The following is a 21,821-nucleotide window of genomic DNA, read 5'->3' as shown; positions in this document are numbered from 1 at the left end:
CTTGTCTGTGTGTGTGTATACAGTATATATATATGCATATTTGAATTGTGTTTACATTGCTCTGCTTCTATTCTTTTCTTATCCCCTTTGGTTGAGCTCAGGACTAATGGAGGTTGCTTTAATATTTATGAATCTCCCACAATGCTCGGCTCTCTGTCTTATATAAAACCCACTGATTAAGCACAGGAACTCTGCTCTAATCGAATGTCTCCTCCTCTCTCTCTCTCTCTCTCTCTGTCTCCCTTGTGTCCACCATCTGTTTGTCCATATTGTGTGATCCCGGTCGTTCCTGGTCCCCGCCGCTCGCCACCAGACGCTACTTTCGGCCTCCTGCTCGGCGTGTTTGCGGTGTGCGGCCTGGCTCTGCTGGGCCTCCTTACCTTCGTCTCCTGGAAGCTGTGCTGGGAGCCGTGTTGGCGAGCCAATAAGGCCCGATTCCCGAGCCCGTCCCTCGCCCCGGCAGAGCGCCACAACCACCACCACCACCACCACCCTCTCCTCCTCCTCCAGCAGCAGCAGCAGCAGCAGCAGCAGCAGCAGTCGCCATCCTCTTCTTCCCCGCCGCACCACCACCACCACGAGCAGCTGCCGGTCACCATGGCGACGGAGAAGGTGAAGGACCCCGTGGGCTCGATGGGTTTCCTGGAGGCGGCGGTGAAGATAAGCCACACGTCTCCCGACATCCCCACCGACGTGCAGCTCTCCATGAGGGAGCACTTCCTGCGCCGCACCACGCGCATGCAGAGACAGACCACTGAGCCGGCTTCCTCCACCCGGTTAGTCACTGAGCCGCTGAGCCGCTGTCTGCTGCTCCGCGCTGCGCCGCGCCGCTCAGCCATGTGGAAACACAACACACACACACACAAACACATGCATTGATTGTGCGCACACACAAGCAGAATTCAAGGCACAAATATCCTGGTAACCCTTTAATTTACAGGCCGCTGATTTTACATGATAATGTCAAGAAATAGCCTAGAAATAACAATTAATTGAGTAGTAAGATCAAGAAATAGCCAAGAAATAACTGTCAGTTTCATAGTAATGTCATGTTTTTCATCAAGGAAAAAGGTTACACATGCTTTTCATGCTTAAAAGATTTTGGAAAATAATTTTTTTCCACCAATTCCTTGTATTTCTGGACTATTTCTATGCAATCAATTGTTATTTCTTGGCGATATTTCTCGACATTACTATGAAATTGACTAGGGCTGCAACTAACGATTATTTTCATTATCAATTAACCTGTACATTATGTAAACAATTAATCGATTAGTTGTTTGGTCAATAAAATGTTAAAAAATGTTGAAAAACTTAACTTGTTAAAATCAATCAGTGTTTCTCAAACCGCCAGACGACGTCCTCAAATGTCTTGTTTTGTCCACAAACCAAAGAGAGACTCAGTTTATTGTCATAAAGGAACAAAGAAACCAGAAATATTCACATTTAAGAAGCTGGAATCAGAGAATCTGGACTTTTTCTTAAAAAACTGCTCAAACTGATTATTAGATTATCAAAATAGTTGACGATTAATTTAATAATTATTTATTGTGCGATTAATCGATTAATTGTTGCAGCACTAGTATGCACACACAAGCAGAATTCAAGGCACAAATATCCTGGTAACCCTTTAATTCTGGACTATTTCTACGCAATCAATTATGTAAACAATTAATCGATTAGTTGTTTGTCAATAAAATGTTAATGATCAGTGTTTCCCAAACCCCCAGACGACGTCCTCAAATGTCTTGTTTTGTCCACAAACCAAAGAGAGACTCAGTTTATTGTCATAAAGGAACAAAGAAACCAGAAATATTCACATTTAAGAAGCTGGAATCAGAGAATCTGGACTTTTTCTTAAAAAAAACTACTCAAACTGATTATGCGATTATCAAAATAGTTGACAGTTAATTTAATAATTATTTGTTGTGCGATTAATAGATTAATTGTTGCAGCTCTAGTGTGCACACACAAGCAGAAGGAAGGCAGCTCCAAATATCCTGGTAACCTTTTAATTTACAGGCCGTTAATTACGTAATTATGTTAAGAAATGGCCAAGAAATAACAATTAATTGCGTAGTAATCAGTGGCTTTTTTTTTTTTTTTTCAACACTGGTAGTAATGTTGAGAAAGCCTAGAAATAATGGTCAGTTTCATAGTAATGTCATGTTTTCCATAAAGATAATAGATTACACATGCTTTTCATGCTTTGAGTTTTTTGGGAAAGGCCAGAATTTTTCTCCACCAAGTCCTAAATTGCAGTTGACTGATGTTTCTGGGCTGTTTCTACGCAATCAGTCGTTATTTCTCGACAGTATACTATGAAATTGACCGTTATTTCTAGGCTATTTCTAGACATTATAATGTAATTAGCGGCCTGTAAATTAAAGGGTCACCAAAACATGCATGTGTGCACACACAAGCAGAATCCGAGGCTCCAGATATCCTGAATACATCACTAATGAGTCGGTGGAGCTTGATATTTCCAATGTGGTGCAATTTGGGTATCTACAAAGTTAATTATAATAAATACTGTGGATGGTGTTGCTCTCTGCCTCAGAGGCATCTCTCCACAGGTCATTATGGTAAAGCTAATTATATGTGATGGCTTCTTCATGAGAATTAATGGAATATGGCGGGAGAAAAAAAATTACAATAAAGAAAATCATTTGCTGCAGCAGAGCACGCACAGCTGCACAGTCTCATGGTGTTAATAAGTGAGCATCAGTCGTCCACTCTGCTCACGTGTGCACTTGTCCTTTAAAAGCACATTTGTCCTCTCATTAAAGCAGTAAAAAAGAAAAAAAAAATCCTGTTTAGCGTTCAGATGCAGCAGATTTGGTCACGTTTTTATCTTTACATCCATCGTCTCCACAGGCAAGACAAGTAAAAACCTTCTCAAAAGAAAGTGACAGATGTAGATCTGACATATTCTTGATCTGTATTCAGAAGCGTTTTGAGAGATTGACAGTGGCGCGAGGGCAGACGAGCTCTCAGCCGTGATTGTTTCATGCATTTTAAAAAAAAACAACATATAAAAAGCCACAGGCCACTGGTTGTTTCCTCTGGCACAGGAAATAACTCCAATAACGCCGGCTGTTGTGTTTGTTGAACAGCAGATGTGACTCAACTCAGTCGCCCGTCTGTCTGAACGGCTTCTCCCAGGTCAGTTCGGTGCACTGGAGCCATTAAAATCCAAAAAGTTATTTTTTTTTCCTCCCTGTCACCGCCACGGCTCCTCAACACCACCTGCAGCTGTTTCCTCCTCTCTCACGCTTCACTTTTCTGTCTGTTTCAGGCACAATTCCTTCAAAAGGCACCTGCCCAGACAGATGCAGGTGGGCAGTCTGGACCTGGGCATCGACTACGAGCCGGACAAGGTGGAGAAGCCGACCAGCATCGGCCGCATCCAGCCGGAGCTGTACCAGCAGAAGGCGCTGGAGACGGAGGACTCGTCCAAGAACAGCAGCAAAAACTGTGGCAGGATTAACATCTCGCTCAAGTACGACTACGAGAACGAGGCGCTGCTGGTCAACATCCTCAAGGCGGTGGACCTTCCCGCCAAGGACTTATGCGGCACGTCCGACCCGTACGTGAAGGTCTACCTGCTGCCCGACCGCAAGAAGTTCCAGACCCGCGTCCACCGGAAAACCCTCAACCCCACGTTCAGCGAGAGCTTCCAGTTCCCCGTGCCTTACGACGAGCTGGCCGTCCGGAAGCTGCACATGAGCGTCTTTGACTTTGACCGCTTCTCACGGCACGACATGATCGGCGAGGTGGTGCTGGACAACCTGTTCGAGCTGTCGGACCTGTCCAGGGAGACGAACATCTGGAGGGACATCGACTACGCCACCAGCGTAAGAACCTTTTGGCTTTTCTTTTTTTTTTATTCACATTTAAGAAGCTGAAATCAGAGAATTAATTACGTGATAATGTCAAGAAAGAGCCAAGAGATAACGATTAAAGGGATAGTTCACCCAAAATTGAAATTTCACTCATTATCTACTCACCCTCATGTGGACTAAGGGCTGGGAGAAGTTTCAGAGTCCTCCGTGGCTTCTCTGAGTTACAGGGGGTCTCGGCGTAGCAGTGCATGTCCATATAACGGTTGCAAATGGATACCAACTGTCTTTGTAACAAAAAGACACACCAAAAAACATCCAAATACCTCCATGCTGCTCGTATGTAATGTCTGTCTTGTATTGAAGCCCCGAAATGCGAAATTGTCCCGAAAAAAATTAAATAAGTCTATATTTCAAGCTTGTTTTGTAGCAGAAGCTTCTCGAAGCTCCTCTTCCTGGTTCGTCCAAATTTGACGAAGCGGGAAGAAGAGCTTCCGCTACAAACAAGCTTGAAATATAGACTTATTTAATTTTTTTCGGGACAATCTCGCATTTCGGGACTTCAATACAAGACAGACATTACATACAAGCACCATGGAGGTATTTGGATGTTTTTTGGTGTGTCTTTTTGTTACGAAGACAGTTGGTATCCATTTGCAACCGTTATATGGACATGCACTGCTACGCCGAGACCCCCTGTAACTCAGAGAAGCCACGGAGGACTCTGAAGCTTCTCCCCGCCCTTAGTCGACATGAGGGTGAGTAGATAATGAGTGAAATTTCAATTTTGGGCGAACTATCCCTTTATGAAATAGCCTAAATAACGGCCAATTTCTTAGTAATGTCATGTTTTTATAAAGGTAAAATATTACGCATGCTTTTCATACTTAAAAGTTTTTGGGAAAGAATTTTTCACCACCAAGTCGTTGCAATTGACTGATATTTCTGGACTATTTCTACGCAATCGATCGTTATTTCTTGGCTTTATTTCTGTACATTACTATGAAATTGACTAGGGCTGCAACTAACGATTATTTTGATTATTTAAACGATTAATCGATTTAGTTGTTTGGTCAATAAAATGTTGAAAGATATCAATCAGTGTTTCCCAAACCACAAGACAACGTCCTCAAATGTCTTGTTTTGTCCACAAACCAAAGAGAGACTCGGTTTATTGTCATAAAGGAACAAAGAAACCAGAAATATTCACATTTAAGAAGCTGGAATCATTTGAATCTATACGAGACACAGTTTCATCCAGGGTGAGAACTTCTTCCCACTGAAGGTGCACGAGTCGACGTTTGAATAATTTATGGAAACATTACGAGTGAGATTTTGATGCTAATGTACAATTTATGGGCTGATTCCTTTGCTTTTAGACGGTTTTCTCCACAGCGCATCAGCCATCACTCTTTCAAATGAGGCAGCACGAAGCGAGATGTTGAAAACAGGATCATTGAGCTGCGAACAGATGTCTCACATCGCATCCACAGGCTCCGTAACTCTGTGTATTGTGTTACATGAATTATTGGAAATCAGATCTTTATCAGCGCCTCGGTGACGGTTTCCTCTCTCTACCAATTTTTGAAAATATAGAAAACATAGAGAAGTTTTATCAGAGTGTGTGAGGTAACAGCTCAGCAGGGAGCAAGGTACTCGACAGGTGAAGGTTTTGACTGCAGCAGATGAATGAGCAGAGCACTGAGGCCTTAAACGCACCACGGTGAATAACAGGGTGTGTGGGTTTGTGTGTGTTGGTGCAGTAAGAGGAGGCTTCACCGCATTTAACAAGAAGTAAAAACGTGGGTTTGTTTGGGACTAGTTTAGTTTCACCGGTAACCAGACAGGTGCAGCGTTCAACCTCCTTCCACTTTCCACAGGACAAAACAAAACAAATCTGGTCGGCCGTCTTCCACAAAGTCAACAAAATCTGTTTGTCATTCGTTATTTCTATTTTCAATGGCAATGAAAAAGTGATGGGTTATTTTGGTGTTTGTTTTTTAATTTTAACTCAAGGCTCAGATCAAAAATACGAAATGGAAAAACGGGCCGTGTCGTTGAACCTTGAACTGCTTCTCTCTGATATCAACCAACAGTTTTTCCAGAGATGTTTCTATTGACATGACTTGACATCGCAACAGCAACCAAGGGGGGCGGGGCTTAGCGAACGATTCATTAAATATCAAAATCCAATTCAGTCTTGTAGCCTGTTTTTCTGTTTTGTATTTTTTGATCAAAGGTACGTACTTTATTTGTCACATATATTTTTATTTATATACTTATATTTTTCTGCATTTAACCCCGTGCCCCAGGGGACCAACTAAAAAATTAAGTTATGAAGACAAAAATCTGAAAATACACATATTGCATCTAGACAGCATGGAGTTGGTAATTTGTTTTTTAAAATGATTGATTTGCTCCATAAGTGAATAACCAATGTTTAAATATGCCATTCTTGCATTGACTCCAATTGTTCACATGAGAGAAAAAAATCAAAATGCTGTGAAAAATTCAGTTTTTGAGATAAATTCTGAAATTTGCCACACATCATCCACCATGATTAAAAAATGTTGTCCATTTTATTCATCAACGTTTAAAATGTATTTAGCAAGATTTTTTTATTTATTTATTTTTACCAGCATTTACCAATTTTTTTATAAATCAAAAATCTGAGAAACAAATTTTGTGTAGGACAGTCTGAAGATGCTCTGTGGCAAGTTTGGTGTCAGAGTGATGGACTTCATAATTTTTAATAGGTTTAAATGTACAAAGGTTTCTTAAATATTGGGGCTACAGTTTGATGGAAGGTGTGAAGCTGGAGCACGTATGGTTGATTTGTTATGAATTTTCAAAGTTTTGAACTTTAGATGCTTGCTGTAGCGCCACCATCGGGACTATCGGCTTGAGTTTACAGCTGAGGTTGTGCAAAGTTTGGTGAGTTTTCACCCATGGGAAGTGTGATTTCCTTGGAAGAAAGAAAGAGGAATACCAATAGTGTCCCTAAGACCCTAATAATCTGTCACTTTTTCATTTTTAGTTTTTTATTGCCAATTGAAAATAGAAAGAACGAATGATACACGGACTCAACGCCTCAGTGCTGCTGTGAGAAAAGCAGAAACAGACTGGCTCTGTCCACATCCAGTCAGCAGAAAGAACAAAGGGAGGTGATAATGTGAGTCTAACAGCTTTAAAAAAAAATAAAAAAAAGACTTTAGTCCATTTAGAGGAGTTAGTTCACGGCCCTGAGTTCTAACAGCAGCGACCGGCACCGGGCCAACAGACCGAGCTGAGCCGCCGTTAATGAAACCACCTTCACCTGTCGCTCTCCTGCTGCGACCAGTCCACACCTCTGATGAGCTCATCAACAACAGCAAACTCAACACTGAAGAATTATTGTTAATATGTACAGGTGCATCTCAGTAAACTAGAATATCATGTAAAAGTCAATTTCCAGTAGTTCAAGTCAAACAGTAATTAATTGGTCTTTTGTAATATTGAAATTTTTTGAGATACTGAATTTTAGGTCTTCATAAAGCCTTGAAATGTTTCGTATTGTGTAGGGATGTCAGGATTACTTGTTTTCACAATTAATCGCGGTATTAAACGCCAAGATTATTTAATTGTAAAGATTCCTAAATACCATTATTTTCCAAAAAAAAATTATGTTGAAACCATATCGGCCAACGTAAAGGTAAATGCACAGATACTGCTCCGTTTACCAAACAAAACATTGAATAGGTAGGAATTTAAATGTTAGCCTGGAATTTTTAATTAAAAAAACTATTAAAATAAACTTTTGGTATAGATGCAAATTAATGACTTTAATATTTCAAATATTTCCCCTGGGGGATTAATAATCGGTCCTTTGTTAATAGAAGTATTTTGTGTAAATTATTAGTCAAGTAGGTTATATTTTGACTATATTTGATTTTACGTATTCACAGTTGTTGTAAAATTAACACCGTGATTATTTCTCTGACAAAAATCTATAATCATGACATCCCTAATTCTGTGTAATAATGTATTAGTTTCACTTTTTGAATTGAATTACTGTCATAAATAAACTTTTCCATGATATTCTAATGTATTGAGATGCACCTGTAGATGGTAACACACTGGAGTTAGCATGTGTTTCCTCCCTCAGTCCAAACACATGCACAGTCATTGGGTTAATGTGCAAAATTTGAATTAATCATAGGTGTGAATGGTTTGTTAGTCTCCATATGTCGCCCTGTGATAGACTGGTGACCTGTACAGGATGTAACCTGCCTGTTGCCCAGTGGCAGCTGGGATCGGATCCAACTCCGCTCTAATTAATATGGATGAGTCTCACACACACACAGTGTCGCAACAATAACACCTGAAATACACAGATCCAGTTCTGAATAAGGATATCGACCCCAGAACAGAAGATTATACGTAATATAACATTGATCTGAACATTAACGAGCAGACAGCTTTAGATTTACAGTAAAGGATCTCTTTAAAAGTGTCTGGTTGATGTTTTTAAAGTGGTAATGTGACAATGATGATGATGAGGGAATTAAAATCCAACAAACAGTGAATGCATCAGACTTTAGTTCTACATAAAACATAAGCGTCACATATTAAAACACATAAAGGGAGCAGCAGAACCGACATGAGCGGATATTTCTGCCTCGGCTTCCTCGTGTTATTGTTTCTCTGTTGGAGCTGTGACTTGTCCAGGGGCCAATTTTGCCGGATCTCTCAGTGCCCGGGTCTCTGGCAGCTCATCCCAGCCCTCGTCACTCCATCACCTCCCCGGCTCTCTTATATCAGACAACTCCCCCCTCTTCCCCCTCCTCCTCCTCCTCCTCCTCCATCGCCCCTCTGCTCCTCCCTCCAGTTGTTGAACTTGAGCTTCTTCAAGGATTGTTCAATAATCTCACTGTTATTGCTTCGGAGTGCAGAAACGCAGGAGTCCTCCTCCTCCTTGGCACACAAACGTTATCGAGCGACCAAATGATTTTGTGACAAAATCCCATGCGCGCATGCAGTAAATTCAGGGAACTGGCAACATAAAGAATACACAGATGGTGGGATTTTTTTAGGGAAAGGGGGGGGGGGGACAAAAACAAAACATAACAGAAACACAAAATAAATACTAAGTGGTGAGTAATGAAAGTCTTGGGTTGGATAAAAAACACTGTTTCATATAAACGCTGTGCAGCAGCTTAATGAGTCGGCGTTCTCCAGCCGAGGGAGGAGAGCGAGAGCAGCAGCGTTCCTCAGTTCACAGATCAAGGAGAGACATTCATCAATAACTCCAACCTACAAGAGTTAGATACAAACTCTGAAGGAAACTGGTTCACATATTGACTGCAGACCACTCCTCCTGTGTGTGAGTTCAATCTATACAAACTGATCTGTGAAGGTTTTTACAGGCTAATGAGTGAAATTGTTTGTTTTTCTTCCTAATTATTCTGTCTAATAAGGCGCCCGTGTGTGTGATAGATGAAGCAATGTGAGCGTGTAATCACCAGAAATGACTAAAAAGATAATTAGTAATAAGTTAATAATACCAGGCTCAGCAGTAGATTTTTTTTTAACGGAAACTTTTTGTAACAAAATGTTTAGTGCTGTACTGTTTACCACAATTACTAGCTTAGTTTAGCATTTAAGCAGGGTAAGAGCTGCTGAAGCTATAAACACAAAGCCTTTAAAGGCTCATATTATGCAAAATTCACTTTATACTGGTTTTGTAGCGGTTAGATTAGTTTAGTTAGATGCGTTCCCGTGGCCTTTCTATGACGCCTGGAGGTGAAAAAAGTATGTCCGTTCCCTTTATTGATTGCTTCACTTTTTTTTCAAACGGGTCAGTTGGAAATAACAGCTTGCACCGACAGTTAAAGGTAACGAACCTACTCCTAAAACTATAGGGATTATGGCAATGGGCCACTTTGCCAAAAATGTTGAACTATCCCTTTAACAGTTAGATTATGTATTGCCTTCCAGAAACATTTTTAATTTCCTGCATTCCCAAAAAAACATGCATAATTGACCCTTTACAACAATGACATCTGGAAGATGAGTTAGAAAATATTTACTTAAAGGAGAATTCCGGTCATTTTTGACCCCTAAATCGTTTTCCTGATGGTCACCCAGCGTTGGGGGGAGCAAAAAATGCGACTGATGATTTCTTTACAAAAATAAACAGTCAGAGATATTTTGGACATTACCACTGCACTGCTCGACCGTTTATTTTAGTAAAGAAATCATCACAACAAGGAAAAAGTGTTTGTTTCTGTGGCGGGGAGAGCAGGCGCTCTGTGATCGGATAGTAATGTCTTTCCAGGATGTTTCAGAGTTCGGCTATCTGAGGTGAGTGGCTACATGCAAAAACACAAAGTTTATACTGTTTATACTGTACACTATATGAGTTCAGTGGTGTCTCTAAGGATTCCAGTCATGTACCATGGATATTTGATTGTTTTCTGAGTGTTTGTTGTGGTTGAAAGAATTGCCCCCATAGGTTAGCGTTGTCGCTATCCCTAGCGCCGGGTAGCCATGGTGTAACTCCGGTTTGCCTGCATCAATTTTGTCGCGTTTTTTGCTCCAACCAACACTGGGTGACCATCAGGACAACGATTTAGGGGTAAAAAAAATGACCGGAATTCTCCTTTAAATGTTCAAAAGTTTAAGCTAATGCTAATTCATGCTGTGAGTGAGTACAGTGAAACTGAGAAGTATCGGTGGTGCAAAGTGAGAGGTCATTGATTGTAGCAGGTGGATGAAAGACTTTATGATCAGTCAGCCAAACCAACAGATGTTGAGAGATTTATAGAAAACAGTGGGACACACACAACAAGTTGCTATGGGAACCACACAGAGGACAAAAAGGACGGAAAGTAGTAAAGTTGTTGTGGCGCGTTCGCAGGCTGCTTTGGTTTAGCACGGGGTTGATCTGGAGTCTTTTTAACAAAGTCCCTGGAAAATCCAAATCCCTGAAAGGCAAATTGGCAGCAGCTGAATGCACACGGTCGGTGTTCAGCTTAACTAACATGGCTCAGCTTCAGTGAAATGATTTGATTGCCCTGAGGATGATGTGAAAACACAATGTCCTGGTTATGTGTGTGTGTGTGTGTGTGTGTTCGCGAGACGCACACAGGTGACAGGAAGTGTAATTTAAACATCTCGTCTTCCAGCAGCTTGGATCGGCTTCACCGCGCAGACGAAACATTTATATAAAAACATGTAACCGGATGTTATCGCAGCTGCCACCAGGCACAACACACCTTTCATCTTCTACAATAAAAAATAAATTGTTTCTAATAATTACGGCAATACATAAATTAGAAGAAGAACAAAACATCTTATCTTCAACAGCAATGAAAACAGGTCTTTTAATAACTAAAAGCAGAAACACATTAATCAGTGATTTGTGCAACAGAATCATTTTCACGACTGCAGGGGAAATATGCTATTAGGCAACTCACTTATGTGTGTAAACTAATTATTTTTTATAATGAAATGCTTCTTCCTTTAATCTAATTTTAGAAGATTTTTTCTTTTTTCCTATTTTATTTTTGTCCCAGCAGCTGCTCCAAAATGTTTTTTGGGTTATTAGTGGATCCTGGTTTTATTCATTTCTGACATTTAAGTGTGAAAGCAATTTTGCAAAGAAGCGGTGGACAAACAGATATTTTGACCTGACGGCAACAACATACGATGAGATGTGGTATAAGTTGTTGTGATTCGTCCTCTAGGGACCATAAATATATGAATTCCAGTAGTTGTTGAGGTGTTTGAGTCAAAGTGTCACCTCGAGCGGACAGGAATCAATCTTAGTGAATCATGATATTACATGACAGTCCAACAGTTACAGATCACAGAGGTCTAGGCGGTACACGACCCCTTGGAGGTTAGGGTTAGGGACAATAACGCAAAGCTCTACAAGGAAATACGATTTTACACATACAAGGGTGCGTTCAGGTACTGGAACTTGGTACCGTTTGTTTTTACATGAATTAATACCTGTGGGAATTCAGTCGGTACCAGTAAAAGTACAGAATTCGGTACTCATCCCTATTTTTAAAGGTGTAATATGTAGGAATTCCCCCCATCTAGCGGTTCGGTTGCATGTCGGAACGTATTCTTGATGTTGCATTCACGTGAAATCGGTCAGACGTCAGACAGACGTCAGACGCTGCATGTAACAGGATAAACAAGTGTCTATGTAAACAAGTGGTCCGCCAGCACGAGGCAAAACAATAGAATTTATGAAATTATGAAATTTATGAAAGCAATATTTGATTTTTGCTAATAAAAAGCCAAATAAGTTACATACTGGGGCTTTAAAGAAAAACCAGAAAAACAAATTTGAATAGCTTGTATGCCTGATTATTATGAAATTGATGGACGTTTTTGATATTGTCAGTGGTATCAGTCAACAAGGTATGTTTGCAAAAATACCTTGTTGACTGATATAAATGATTTATGAATAATTTAAAGCCCCTACAAAGAACTTTCATTTTGTGTTGATTTTGGCGACCCCTGTGGACAATAGCGGTAGTGTTTTTGCAGGACTGAAGACTGCATGAACTATCCCTTTAAGGTAAATACATGAATATATGAACCTGTGTGTTTGAACAGCTTAGTATTAAATGCACAATAACAGGATATGTTTATACATGGCACGAGGCCCAGTTTAATATAAAACATCATCTTATAGAATATACTGTATATAGTCGGGGGTTCCTGCTCCTTGGCCTGAAAAACATTGAAGACTCCTGTTATATGAGATGTTTTATTCTGGCGTTCCCGTCTGCAGAGCGACTCTGACAACCCGGCGGAGAGGCGGTTAATGCAGCAGCACAGGTGTTGCAGACAACACGGCATGGAGACAACCTGTGTTTCCACAAGGACAATCAAAGTGTCACTTCATGCTTTTATAACAGCCGACGTTGCTTCTGCTTCTGCTGTGCCCTCACATTACGGCTGAAACCTTCACACCCTTCAAATGAAATCCCTCACACTTCCACCGCAGCAGAGAGGAAAAGCCAAATCGCAGCTGTTCCTAGGAGACGTTAAGACAGACAGACAGACGTGTTGGGATTTGCCAATCAGTGAGACTCTCGCCGAGCTCATTCAGAGTGATTAGGGGTCTGCGTGACCTTAATACAGTTTCTAGGATGGGGCTAAGAAGACGCATGGGACAGATAACAGGACTCTCATTCCCCGTGAGGCTCTTATCTCAGCGGGGACTCGTCCAGGACTCCACTTCAAGAGGGAGCTAATATTTTAATTGGTAGATTTTGTTTCAGAGTAACTTAAGACTTTAGAAATTATTCTCAGCCTCTTAAAAACCAGATTCACCCGTTGTAATTGGTTTGCAATTATGTTAAATTTGATATCCCCCTCCATTTTATTGGATGGTGATATGATGATGATGATCACCGTCATCATCTTGGAACATATTCAGAAAATGATGCAGTTTGATAATGTAATGAAAACTGCAACCAATGAGAAAGAGGATATTTTCTGTTTGGCAGATGCATCGAGGTGACGATCAGCTGTAATTACAGAATTGGACCTTAAACGTTTCACAGAGACGGAAAAAACCTCAAGGACTTGAAGTGAAGCCCATTTCTTCGCTTGAACAGTCCTGGACTGTTGTTGCTGATGATGAGTCTTTAACTTTAGGTTTGGCAGGGAAAGATCACAAAGTTATAATCAATACTTTGTTATTACAACGTCACAGCTTCATCACAGAGAAACTCCGCTGGATGTTTTTGTGTTTTAAGAACGAGAAAGTGAGGTGACGAACAAGAATCTAAGCAGAGACTGTAATTTGTGTTTCTTTTCTCTCAGGAAAAAGAGAATTAATCCTCAAAGTACAAGTTTTTTTCCTGTAGTTGGGCAGTTTCAGAGATGCATGTTTTCACTTTCTTGCCAGAAGTGAGATGAGATCGATCTTATGTCTGTGTGTGTGTGTGTGTGTGTGTGTGTGTGTGTGTGTGTGTGTGTGTGTTCATTAAGCAGCTGGAAGCAGAGAGAAGCAGCCAGACCTAAATAAAAAAAACGAAAAAACAACAACCTACCATCAGAGCCTCTAATGTCGACTAATTAACACGTTGTATCTCGTCTGTGTAGCCGTATAAAACCACAGTTTGTTTGTTTTTTCATGTTGTTCACTGGACAAATTAAACAAATGAGCAGCAGCTTCATTAGTCTGTGAGTCTGTGGAGGTCTGGTCCAAAAACAAGGCCTGGTCACGACCGCACTGAAAACTAAAAACTGTTCACACCTAAAGATTTTTATTCTTGTTTGGTGTTTTTCATAAAATACAAGATGGATCATTGAGTTCAGTGAAGAGAAAAGTGGATTCAGACAAACATGAACATGAATTAATCTTCATCGAACTGAAGGAACCGGTCCTGTCAACTTGGACAAAATAAACCTAAAGATTATAGGAAAGCACAAGATTATAGAAAAGTAAACAACTGTGACCCCCTGTCAGGAGCACTGCATATAATTATCATACATTATAAAACCATAAGAGACTAAAAGCTTATGTTTTAGAGTCTCTTTATTCTGCACTTTTGCAGATCGACCTGTCAATCAAAAGGATGTGCAAAGTACTTTCTATTTTTCAAAAAGCTTGCAAAAAACTTGTAATAGTAGCACATCTTAATTAGTAAATTAAGATGACAACAGAGAGTTGTTTTACAGGTAAATGCAGAGTCTGCTTGCTGAAAAACTGTCCCTGAAGGCAACGCGCATCAGCGGTTTTGCATGAATTTCCCTCTAAAACAACTCTGTCTGGTAACGTTCTGTTATTATCTCATAGCGTGGTGAATGTGCAGGTCACAACTTGTCCACAAGAGCGTTGTGGAGTTGTTGGATTGTGTATTTGATGAGTTTGATGAGGGAAACCAAGAAATCCCATGAGCCTCCATAGCGTAGCTCTGAGCAGCTCGCGGCTCTGCTCCACCGTTCTAAAAATAGCTTGCACCGACAATTAAAGGTAACGAAGCTACTGCTATGACTATAGGGATTATAGCAATGGACCAATTTGCCAAAATGTTGAACTATCCCTTTAAACTCCTTGTACAGTAGAACGAGTCCTGGATAAACCTTCCTCCTGTTCCTAACCATCTCTCTCTCTCTCTCTCTCATCAAACTCTTCATGCAAAGCAAAACTAATCCTCACGAGGCTCAAGCTCCAAAGTTTATGCACAGACATGAGAGACGTATCAATCCTCTGGTCTCAATCTCTGCAAGAAATTACACTTTGCAAAAATGTTTCTATTTCCCCTAAAACACGAGTGGTTCTCTAAACTCCTGATCTGAGCCAGAAGCTGGTGATGCAGGAGGAGTTTAACTGTTTTGCGTCAAACATTTCTGTGCGATCTGTGATATTTTAACACACGTTATAACGTTTCTATTTTGTGATAAAGGTTTAACAGTTTAAAAAAAAAAAGGTTTTATGTTTCTCTGAATCTCTGCTCTAACCAGACTTTAATCCCAGAGATCCTGCTCCTATTGTACATCACCCCGGATCATCTGTGCTGAATATAAATGTGAAACTAAAAAAGACTTCTCATCTCTGTGTGTGTGCGTGTGTGTGTGTGTGTGTGTGTGTGCGTTCCCACAGGAAAGTGTCGACCTTGGAGAGATCATGTTCTCACTATGTTACCTGCCCACCGCAGGCAGACTCACACTCACTGTCATCAAGTGCAGGAACCTCAAGGCCATGGACATCACTGGGTACTCAGGTGTGTGTGTCTCTCTGTGTGTGTGTGGATGAGCTGTAGCTGCATGTGTGTGTATAGTGTATATATGTGTGTGTGTGTGTGTGTTTGCATGATTCACTTACAGCTGCAAATGAGTCAAAATGAGCTTCATCCTCCGTTTGAAAATGCGATTGTCAGATGAAATGAACAGACAGTGCAGGAGCTTGCTGCTCTGCTGAGCTCAGCACTTATTAATATTCATCACATGCAACGATATTCACACATTGTCAGCAAATAGTTGCTTCTGTTTATTTTAATAAGTCTGACCCCCCCCCCACCTCCCCCACCCCCCCTCCTAGAAAAGGTAAAAAAAAAAAAAAGAGATAAATAAATAAAAACGTGACATTTCTTGTGCCTTAAAGGGATAGTTGAACATTTTGGCAAATTGGCCCATTGCCATAATCCCTATAGTCATCATAGCAGTAGGTTCGTTACCTTTAATTGTCGGTGCAAGATATTTTTAGAATGGCGGAGCAGAGCCGCGAGCTGCTCAGAGCTACGCTACGGAGGCTAATGGGATTTCTTGGTTTCCCTCATCAAACTCATCAAATACACAATCCAACAACTCCAAAACGCTCTTGTGGACAAGTTGTGACCTGCACATTCACCACGCTATGAGATAATAACACAACATTACCAGACAGAGTTGTTTTAGAGGGAAATACATGCAAAACCGCTGATGCGCGTTGCCTTCAGGGACAGTTTTTCATCAAGCAGTCTCTGTATTTCCCTCTAAAACAACTCTGTCTGGTAACGTTCTGTTATTATCTCATAGTGTGGTGAATGTGCAGGTCACAACTTGTCCACCAGAGCGTTGTGGAGTTGTTGGATTGTGTATTTGTTGAGTTTGATGAGGGAAACCAAGAAATCCCATGAGCCCCTGTAGCGTAGCTCTGAGCAGCTCGCGGCTCTGCTCCGCCGTTCTAAAAACAGCTTGCACCGACAATTAAAGGTAACGAACCTACTGCTATGACTATAGGGATTATGGCAATGGGCCAAATTTGCAATTTGCCAAAATGTTGAACTATCCCTTTAAATGTCAGGGGTCAGGTGACGTTTCCCCTCCGTGTGTTTCATGACATTTCATGAGTCATAATTTTAAAGCTCTCAGTTTTTAAGTGGTGGGGGGTGAAGGAGGGTAAAAGGGGGGTTTTATCTGTCTGCCATTATCGCAGCCCTGTGCGTCGTAAAAAGCCCAAATTGTGCCTTGAAGCATATTGGGATGCCAGGCGAGCACTCTTGTTTGTTGTTTATAGATTTAAGGAGGGAGGGAGGAGGCAGCTTACTGTATATTGGACTAAAAAAACGCGGCATAATGGATCACACCAGGCGATTTGCCACTGAAGGATGATGAGACGGAGATCAACACTCATCAGGAAGCGGCCGAGCTCTCTAAGCTCTCCGTGGCCTCTGTGTGTTTACACCAGGCAGCGACTCATCTACATTTATGCACATTACTGATGCCAGGTCCTCCAGGGTTTCATGCTTCAGTAGGAACCAAAACAACACACACACACACACACACTGGGTGATGAAGTAGGACACTGATGGCTCCGGCGTCGCAGTCAAACATCGTAAAAGCTCAGAGGTTGTTTTTTTTTTATGTAATCCTAGAATCCTGATAGTCACGCTAATTACTCCTGTGGCAGATTCCTAAACAAGATGTTCAACATCCCAAACATGAGGAGAGACTTTTTATGTCCTCATCCTTCACTGAGACTATTCTAAACCGTGCACTAACATACTGTGTTAATGTACTGTATACTGCTGACACAACCTGTGTCTCAACTTGAATACTTACATATTTACACTAACTATTTTGTGTGTAAGTGCATTCACACATTGACAAGTCTGGCAAAACACAGAGTACTGTAAATACCCGGATGGTCCGAAGAAATTAAAATGATATCATGTGAACTATAGGGGTGTACAGCCAGTGCACTGTTTGTATTCAGATTCAGGCTTTTAAAAAAAGATTCAGATTCATATTTGGGAAGAAACCGGAAGTGGGCGCACTGACTTCAGCCGAGCTAGCCGGCTAACTTCTGCTTTGGCTCTCGGCAAACTAGAACGGGAATAAAATAATTGAATCGTGCGGCTCTTCTAGACTTTCCAAACGTAATCGGACTGAATGGATCAGATTCTGGTAGAGAAACGAGTCGTTTTGCGACACTCAAAAAAAATTATCCACCGTTTTATAGCCGCTTCTTTTCCCATTATTGTCTATGAGAAAAACGCTAAGTTGTTGAACGGTGACCCTGGAAGTATCGGTGAGCACTTCTGTCTATTGTGATGCAATGCATGCTGGGAGTTGCTGTTTCTTAGCAATCCCAACGTGAACTTGACACAAATGGAGTATAGTATGCAGTTTCGAATGCAGCCTCTGACTTATTTTCTTTTTCTCCCGTTCAGATCCGTACGTCAAAGTGTCGCTCATATGCGACGGCAGACGTTTGAAAAAGAAGAAGACGAGCATCAAGAAGAACACGCTGAACCCGACCTACAACGAGGCCATCATCTTCGACATCCCGCCGGACAGCATGGACCACGTCAGCCTGCACATCTCCGTCATGGACTACGACTTGTACGTACACACACAAACACACACACACAAACACAAACACACAGAGACACAATCGATCAATAGACAAACAAGACACTGAAGTCGTCGCAAAGAGATTTTGGAGACACTGTGATGATGTTTGTTGACATTTCATGAGCTGATAAGGAAAATAACAGTCAGCTGCAAAACAAGTGCGTTTTTCTTCATGCTGAGTCTGAAAATGTGAAAATAAAACAAGATTATGGCAGAAAATAAAACATATAAGCCTCCTTTGATACAAAAAATGTGTTTTCAGATTCAGAAATTCTACCTTAAAAACGATGTAAGACCAAATTATCTGGAGTTTTAGGAGTTTTTTATTATTATTCCTCCTGTTGAAATAAGAAGCAGCAGAGACATAAAAGTGGGACGCCTCCTTTTGTATTTACAGTGTGTGAGGCTATAAAAGGAACGGAGGAAAGTGGGTCCAGTGTAGACAGCTGACAGAAAGAGAACATGTGTGTTAAAGGTCAGAGTGTGTGTGTGTGTGTGTGTGTGTGTGTGTGTGTGTGTGTGTGTGTGTGTGTGTGTGTGTGTGTGTGTGTGTGTGTGTGTGTGTGTGTGTGTGTGTGTGTGTCACTCCCAGGTTCAGAAACACACACTCCTTTCTGTTTTCCTATCTTTATCTCTCAGGTTGTTTCAGTAATCTTTAGAGATGATGTCATTTCCACCTCAGCTGCAGACTCACTGGATCAACCATATAAACTGCACATCTGGATTAAATTCCTGAATCCTCCTCTTTGTGTGTTTGTTGTGTAATTACAAACGACAACGATGTGATGTGTGTACGAGATGTCACGTCGGGTTAAAGTCAGACGTGTTGACGCGGCGACGGCGTGCTGCTGTGTGTGTGTGTGTGTGTGTGTGTGTGTGTTCCCACAGGGTCGGTCATAATGAGATTATCGGCGTGATGCGGCTCGGATGCAGCGCGGAGGGACTGGGCAGAGACCACTGGAACGAGATGCTGGCGTATCCACGGAAACCCATTGCACACTGGCACCCCCTGCTGGAGTCCAAGAAGTCTGAGAAGGAGGTGGGTGTCTAGGTGTGTGTGTGTGTGTGTGTGTGTGTGTGTGTGTGTGTGTGTGTGTGTGTGTGTGTGTGTGTGTGTGTGTTGGAGCTGGATTATCAACGTGTTCTTCATTTAGGACGAGGAATCAGAGGGTTTAGATGGTAAATCTGAGCTCAGGTGAAGAGGAGAGGAGAGGTGGGACTGGAAGGCAGAGATTTGACACTGTGTGTGTGTGTTTGCAGGGGGGGGGGGGGGGTGAAGGAGGGGAGGGAGGAGGAGGAGAGAGGAGGAGGAGAAGGACGAGAAGGAGCAGGAGGGAGGAGGATAGAGGAAGAGGAGGAAGAGGAGGAGAGAGAAAGAGGGGGAGGAGGGAGGAAGAGGAGGGGGGAGGAAGGAGGAAGAAAAGGATAGAGGAAGAGAAGGAGTAAGAGGAGGAGAGAGAAAGAGAAGGAGGAGGGAGGAAGGAGGAAGAGAGGAGGGAAGGGGGAGGAAGAAGAGGAGGGAGCAAGGAGGAAGTAGGATGAAGCAGTAGAAATATAAAACACTGCATCAGGTGATGGAGTCGACTCGTGGCTCATCATCGCTCGGAGAGGTGAAGCTAACGTTAGCTTCCAGGCGCTAGTAGCTAACGTTAGCTACTAACGCTAGCTAACGCTTAATCTTCGCTGATCTCCCGTTTCTCCTCATAAAACTTTAGCCACTGTAACGTTACGTTTGCTAGATCAGTGGTTCCCAACCTTTTTTGGCTCGTGACCCCATTTTGACATCACAAATTTCTGGCGACCCCGTCGTCAATCAAGATGCCCCGGCTCAGATATTTTTATATGCTGCATTTTATTTGAACTTTATATTCGAGAAAGCGAAAGTATAGAATACAGTTGATTAAGATTGAGTGAGGTGTTTTTAATAATTTTAGGGTTAGGGTTAGTTAGTTAGTTTAAAAACATTTTTTCATCAGTATTTTATTTTTTCTATTAGGCTACTAGACATTTCAGGCGACCCCACGTGGGGTCCCGACCCCAAGGTTGAAAAACACTGTGCTAGATAACTTTGATGTTATACTGTATATGTAAGTATGTTTGTTGATGGAGGATGGGTTGAACTGCCCCCACAGAGCCGCCGTATGTGATGATGAGACATTTCTTATGTCTTGGGTTTGGGGAATGGGATAAAAATGACTCCGGGAATACGTTCCAGATGTCGTGAGTCGCTATTGCAGGAACCCCAGGCAAAACCTTTTAACCACATAGCTGGTTTCATATTCGTATGAAAAAGAAAAGTCCGCACACCAACAAAAGCTCCAGAGCAATAACTTATTATCACCCATAGACTGTAAAAAATATGGACCTAACATCCGTGACGTCACCCATTGGTTTTGGGGAGTCGTTTTTGTGACTCAAATATGGCGGCCTGAACAGCGCCATGTTGGATTGGCCGGCCGAGAACCCGCCCACTGGCCTCGAAGCAGCTGTCCACGGAGCTGCTCGGACCTGTCACTCAACGTTTCCGCGCCCTAATTGGCCAGAGTTTTAACCTAATAACAGTAAAACGGTAGAGTTAAAAAAAAATTCACCCCCCTCAGAGTGTGTGCGGGGGTAGAAACTATCGATTGACACCAAAAAACGTTCTGACACCAGGCTTTGATCATGTTTATTGAGGATGTAAAGTCGGCGATAACATGGGGGTCTATGGAGAATGCTCCCTTCTGACACCAGCCCCCAGAGGAAGCCGAGGGGATTGCAGTTTGTTGAACGCGGAAGTGAGCTTCCGACAACTGCCCCCTTGTTATCACCCAAGGGAGTGACGTTTCGGGCTCAAGACCCTTCTTCAGACTGAAGGGTCTTGAGCCTGAAACTCTTTTCTTTTTCATATCATTGACTTCTTTTGTCCGGCACCCAGCTTTTAGATTTTGCTTTTTCTTTTTTTTCAAACGGTTTCATCCCAGCGTTGTCCGACCTTAGAACGTTGCTCTTGACATGGGGAGAAGCGACCGATCAGGAGGCCAACAAAGGGTCAGTTCAGTCCTGTAAAGACCAAACAGACCATACACAGGTGTTGATGACGTCGTCACGGTGACAGATGTTGTTGATAACTGAGCGTCTTCAGTTTCCTCCGTGCAGACGTGACCTGGGAGCGACAGATGTAGCGTGCACCCTATGAATCATTGTCCCTTTCTGTGTGTGTGTGTGTGTGCTGCAGTGGAAGGCGAGGACGGCCAGCTTCGACAGCCAGGGCTCCTGCCCCCCCTCCCCGCGGCCCCCCGCCAGCCCCTGAGCAGAGCCACCTGTGACCCGGCAGCGGCCCAGAAGGGGGGGCTTCCTCCTCCTGCTGATCTGATCTGATCCACTTCCTGTCTGTCTGATGGAGGAGAAACAACCCTCCCTCTCCTCCCTCCTCCCACTGTGTCCCCCCCAGAGCCCTCCCCAGAGAACTGATCCAGGACCACCGTCAGTCAGTTTGTCGTGTGCAGCGCAGGTTGAAGTTGTCCAGGTGTTACTGCACTGCAAAAACTCAAAATCTTTCCAAGAATATTTGTCTTATTTCTTGTCAAAATGTCTCATTTCTAGTCAAAACTAAACTCTTTCCACTTAAAATAAGAATCATCACCT

General features: G+C 42.2%; 1 protein-coding gene across 1 annotated transcript; it reads left to right on the top strand.

Moving 5' to 3' along the window:
* The first annotated feature begins 537 nt into the window (after positions 1-537).
* syt6a (synaptotagmin VIa) lies at positions 538-21,601 on the top strand. The gene is made up of 6 exons (XM_085782899.1): positions 538-776; positions 3,299-3,857; positions 15,460-15,580; positions 18,011-18,182; positions 19,083-19,233; positions 21,412-21,601. The coding sequence occupies exons 1-6, from the start codon at positions 598-600 to the stop codon at positions 21,484-21,486; spliced, it is 1,257 nt and encodes a 418-aa protein (XP_085639025.1). The 5' UTR covers positions 538-597; the 3' UTR covers positions 21,487-21,601.
* Positions 21,602-21,821: the final 220 nt, after the last annotated feature.

The sequence above is a fragment of the Trachurus japonicus genome, chromosome 7 (genome assembly GCF_045865225.1).
Source record: "Trachurus japonicus isolate A0001 chromosome 7, Traja_1.0".
Classification (NCBI taxonomy): domain Eukaryota; kingdom Metazoa; phylum Chordata; class Actinopteri; order Carangiformes; family Carangidae; genus Trachurus; species Trachurus japonicus.
This window is presented reverse-complemented; position numbering and strand designations above follow the sequence as displayed.

Excerpts from the sequence above, each read along its gene's own strand:
- syt6a (XM_085782899.1), top strand. The coding sequence starts at position 598 with ATGGCGACGGAGAAGGTGAAGGACCCCGTGGGCTCGATGGGTTTCCTG. Across the intron at positions 3,858-15,459 it reads ACATCGACTACGCCACCAGC|GAAAGTGTCGACCTTGGAGA; the intron begins GTAAGAACCTTT and ends GCGTTCCCACAG. Across the intron at positions 19,234-21,411 it reads CCAAGAAGTCTGAGAAGGAG|TGGAAGGCGAGGACGGCCAG; the intron begins GTGGGTGTCTAG and ends TGTGTGCTGCAG.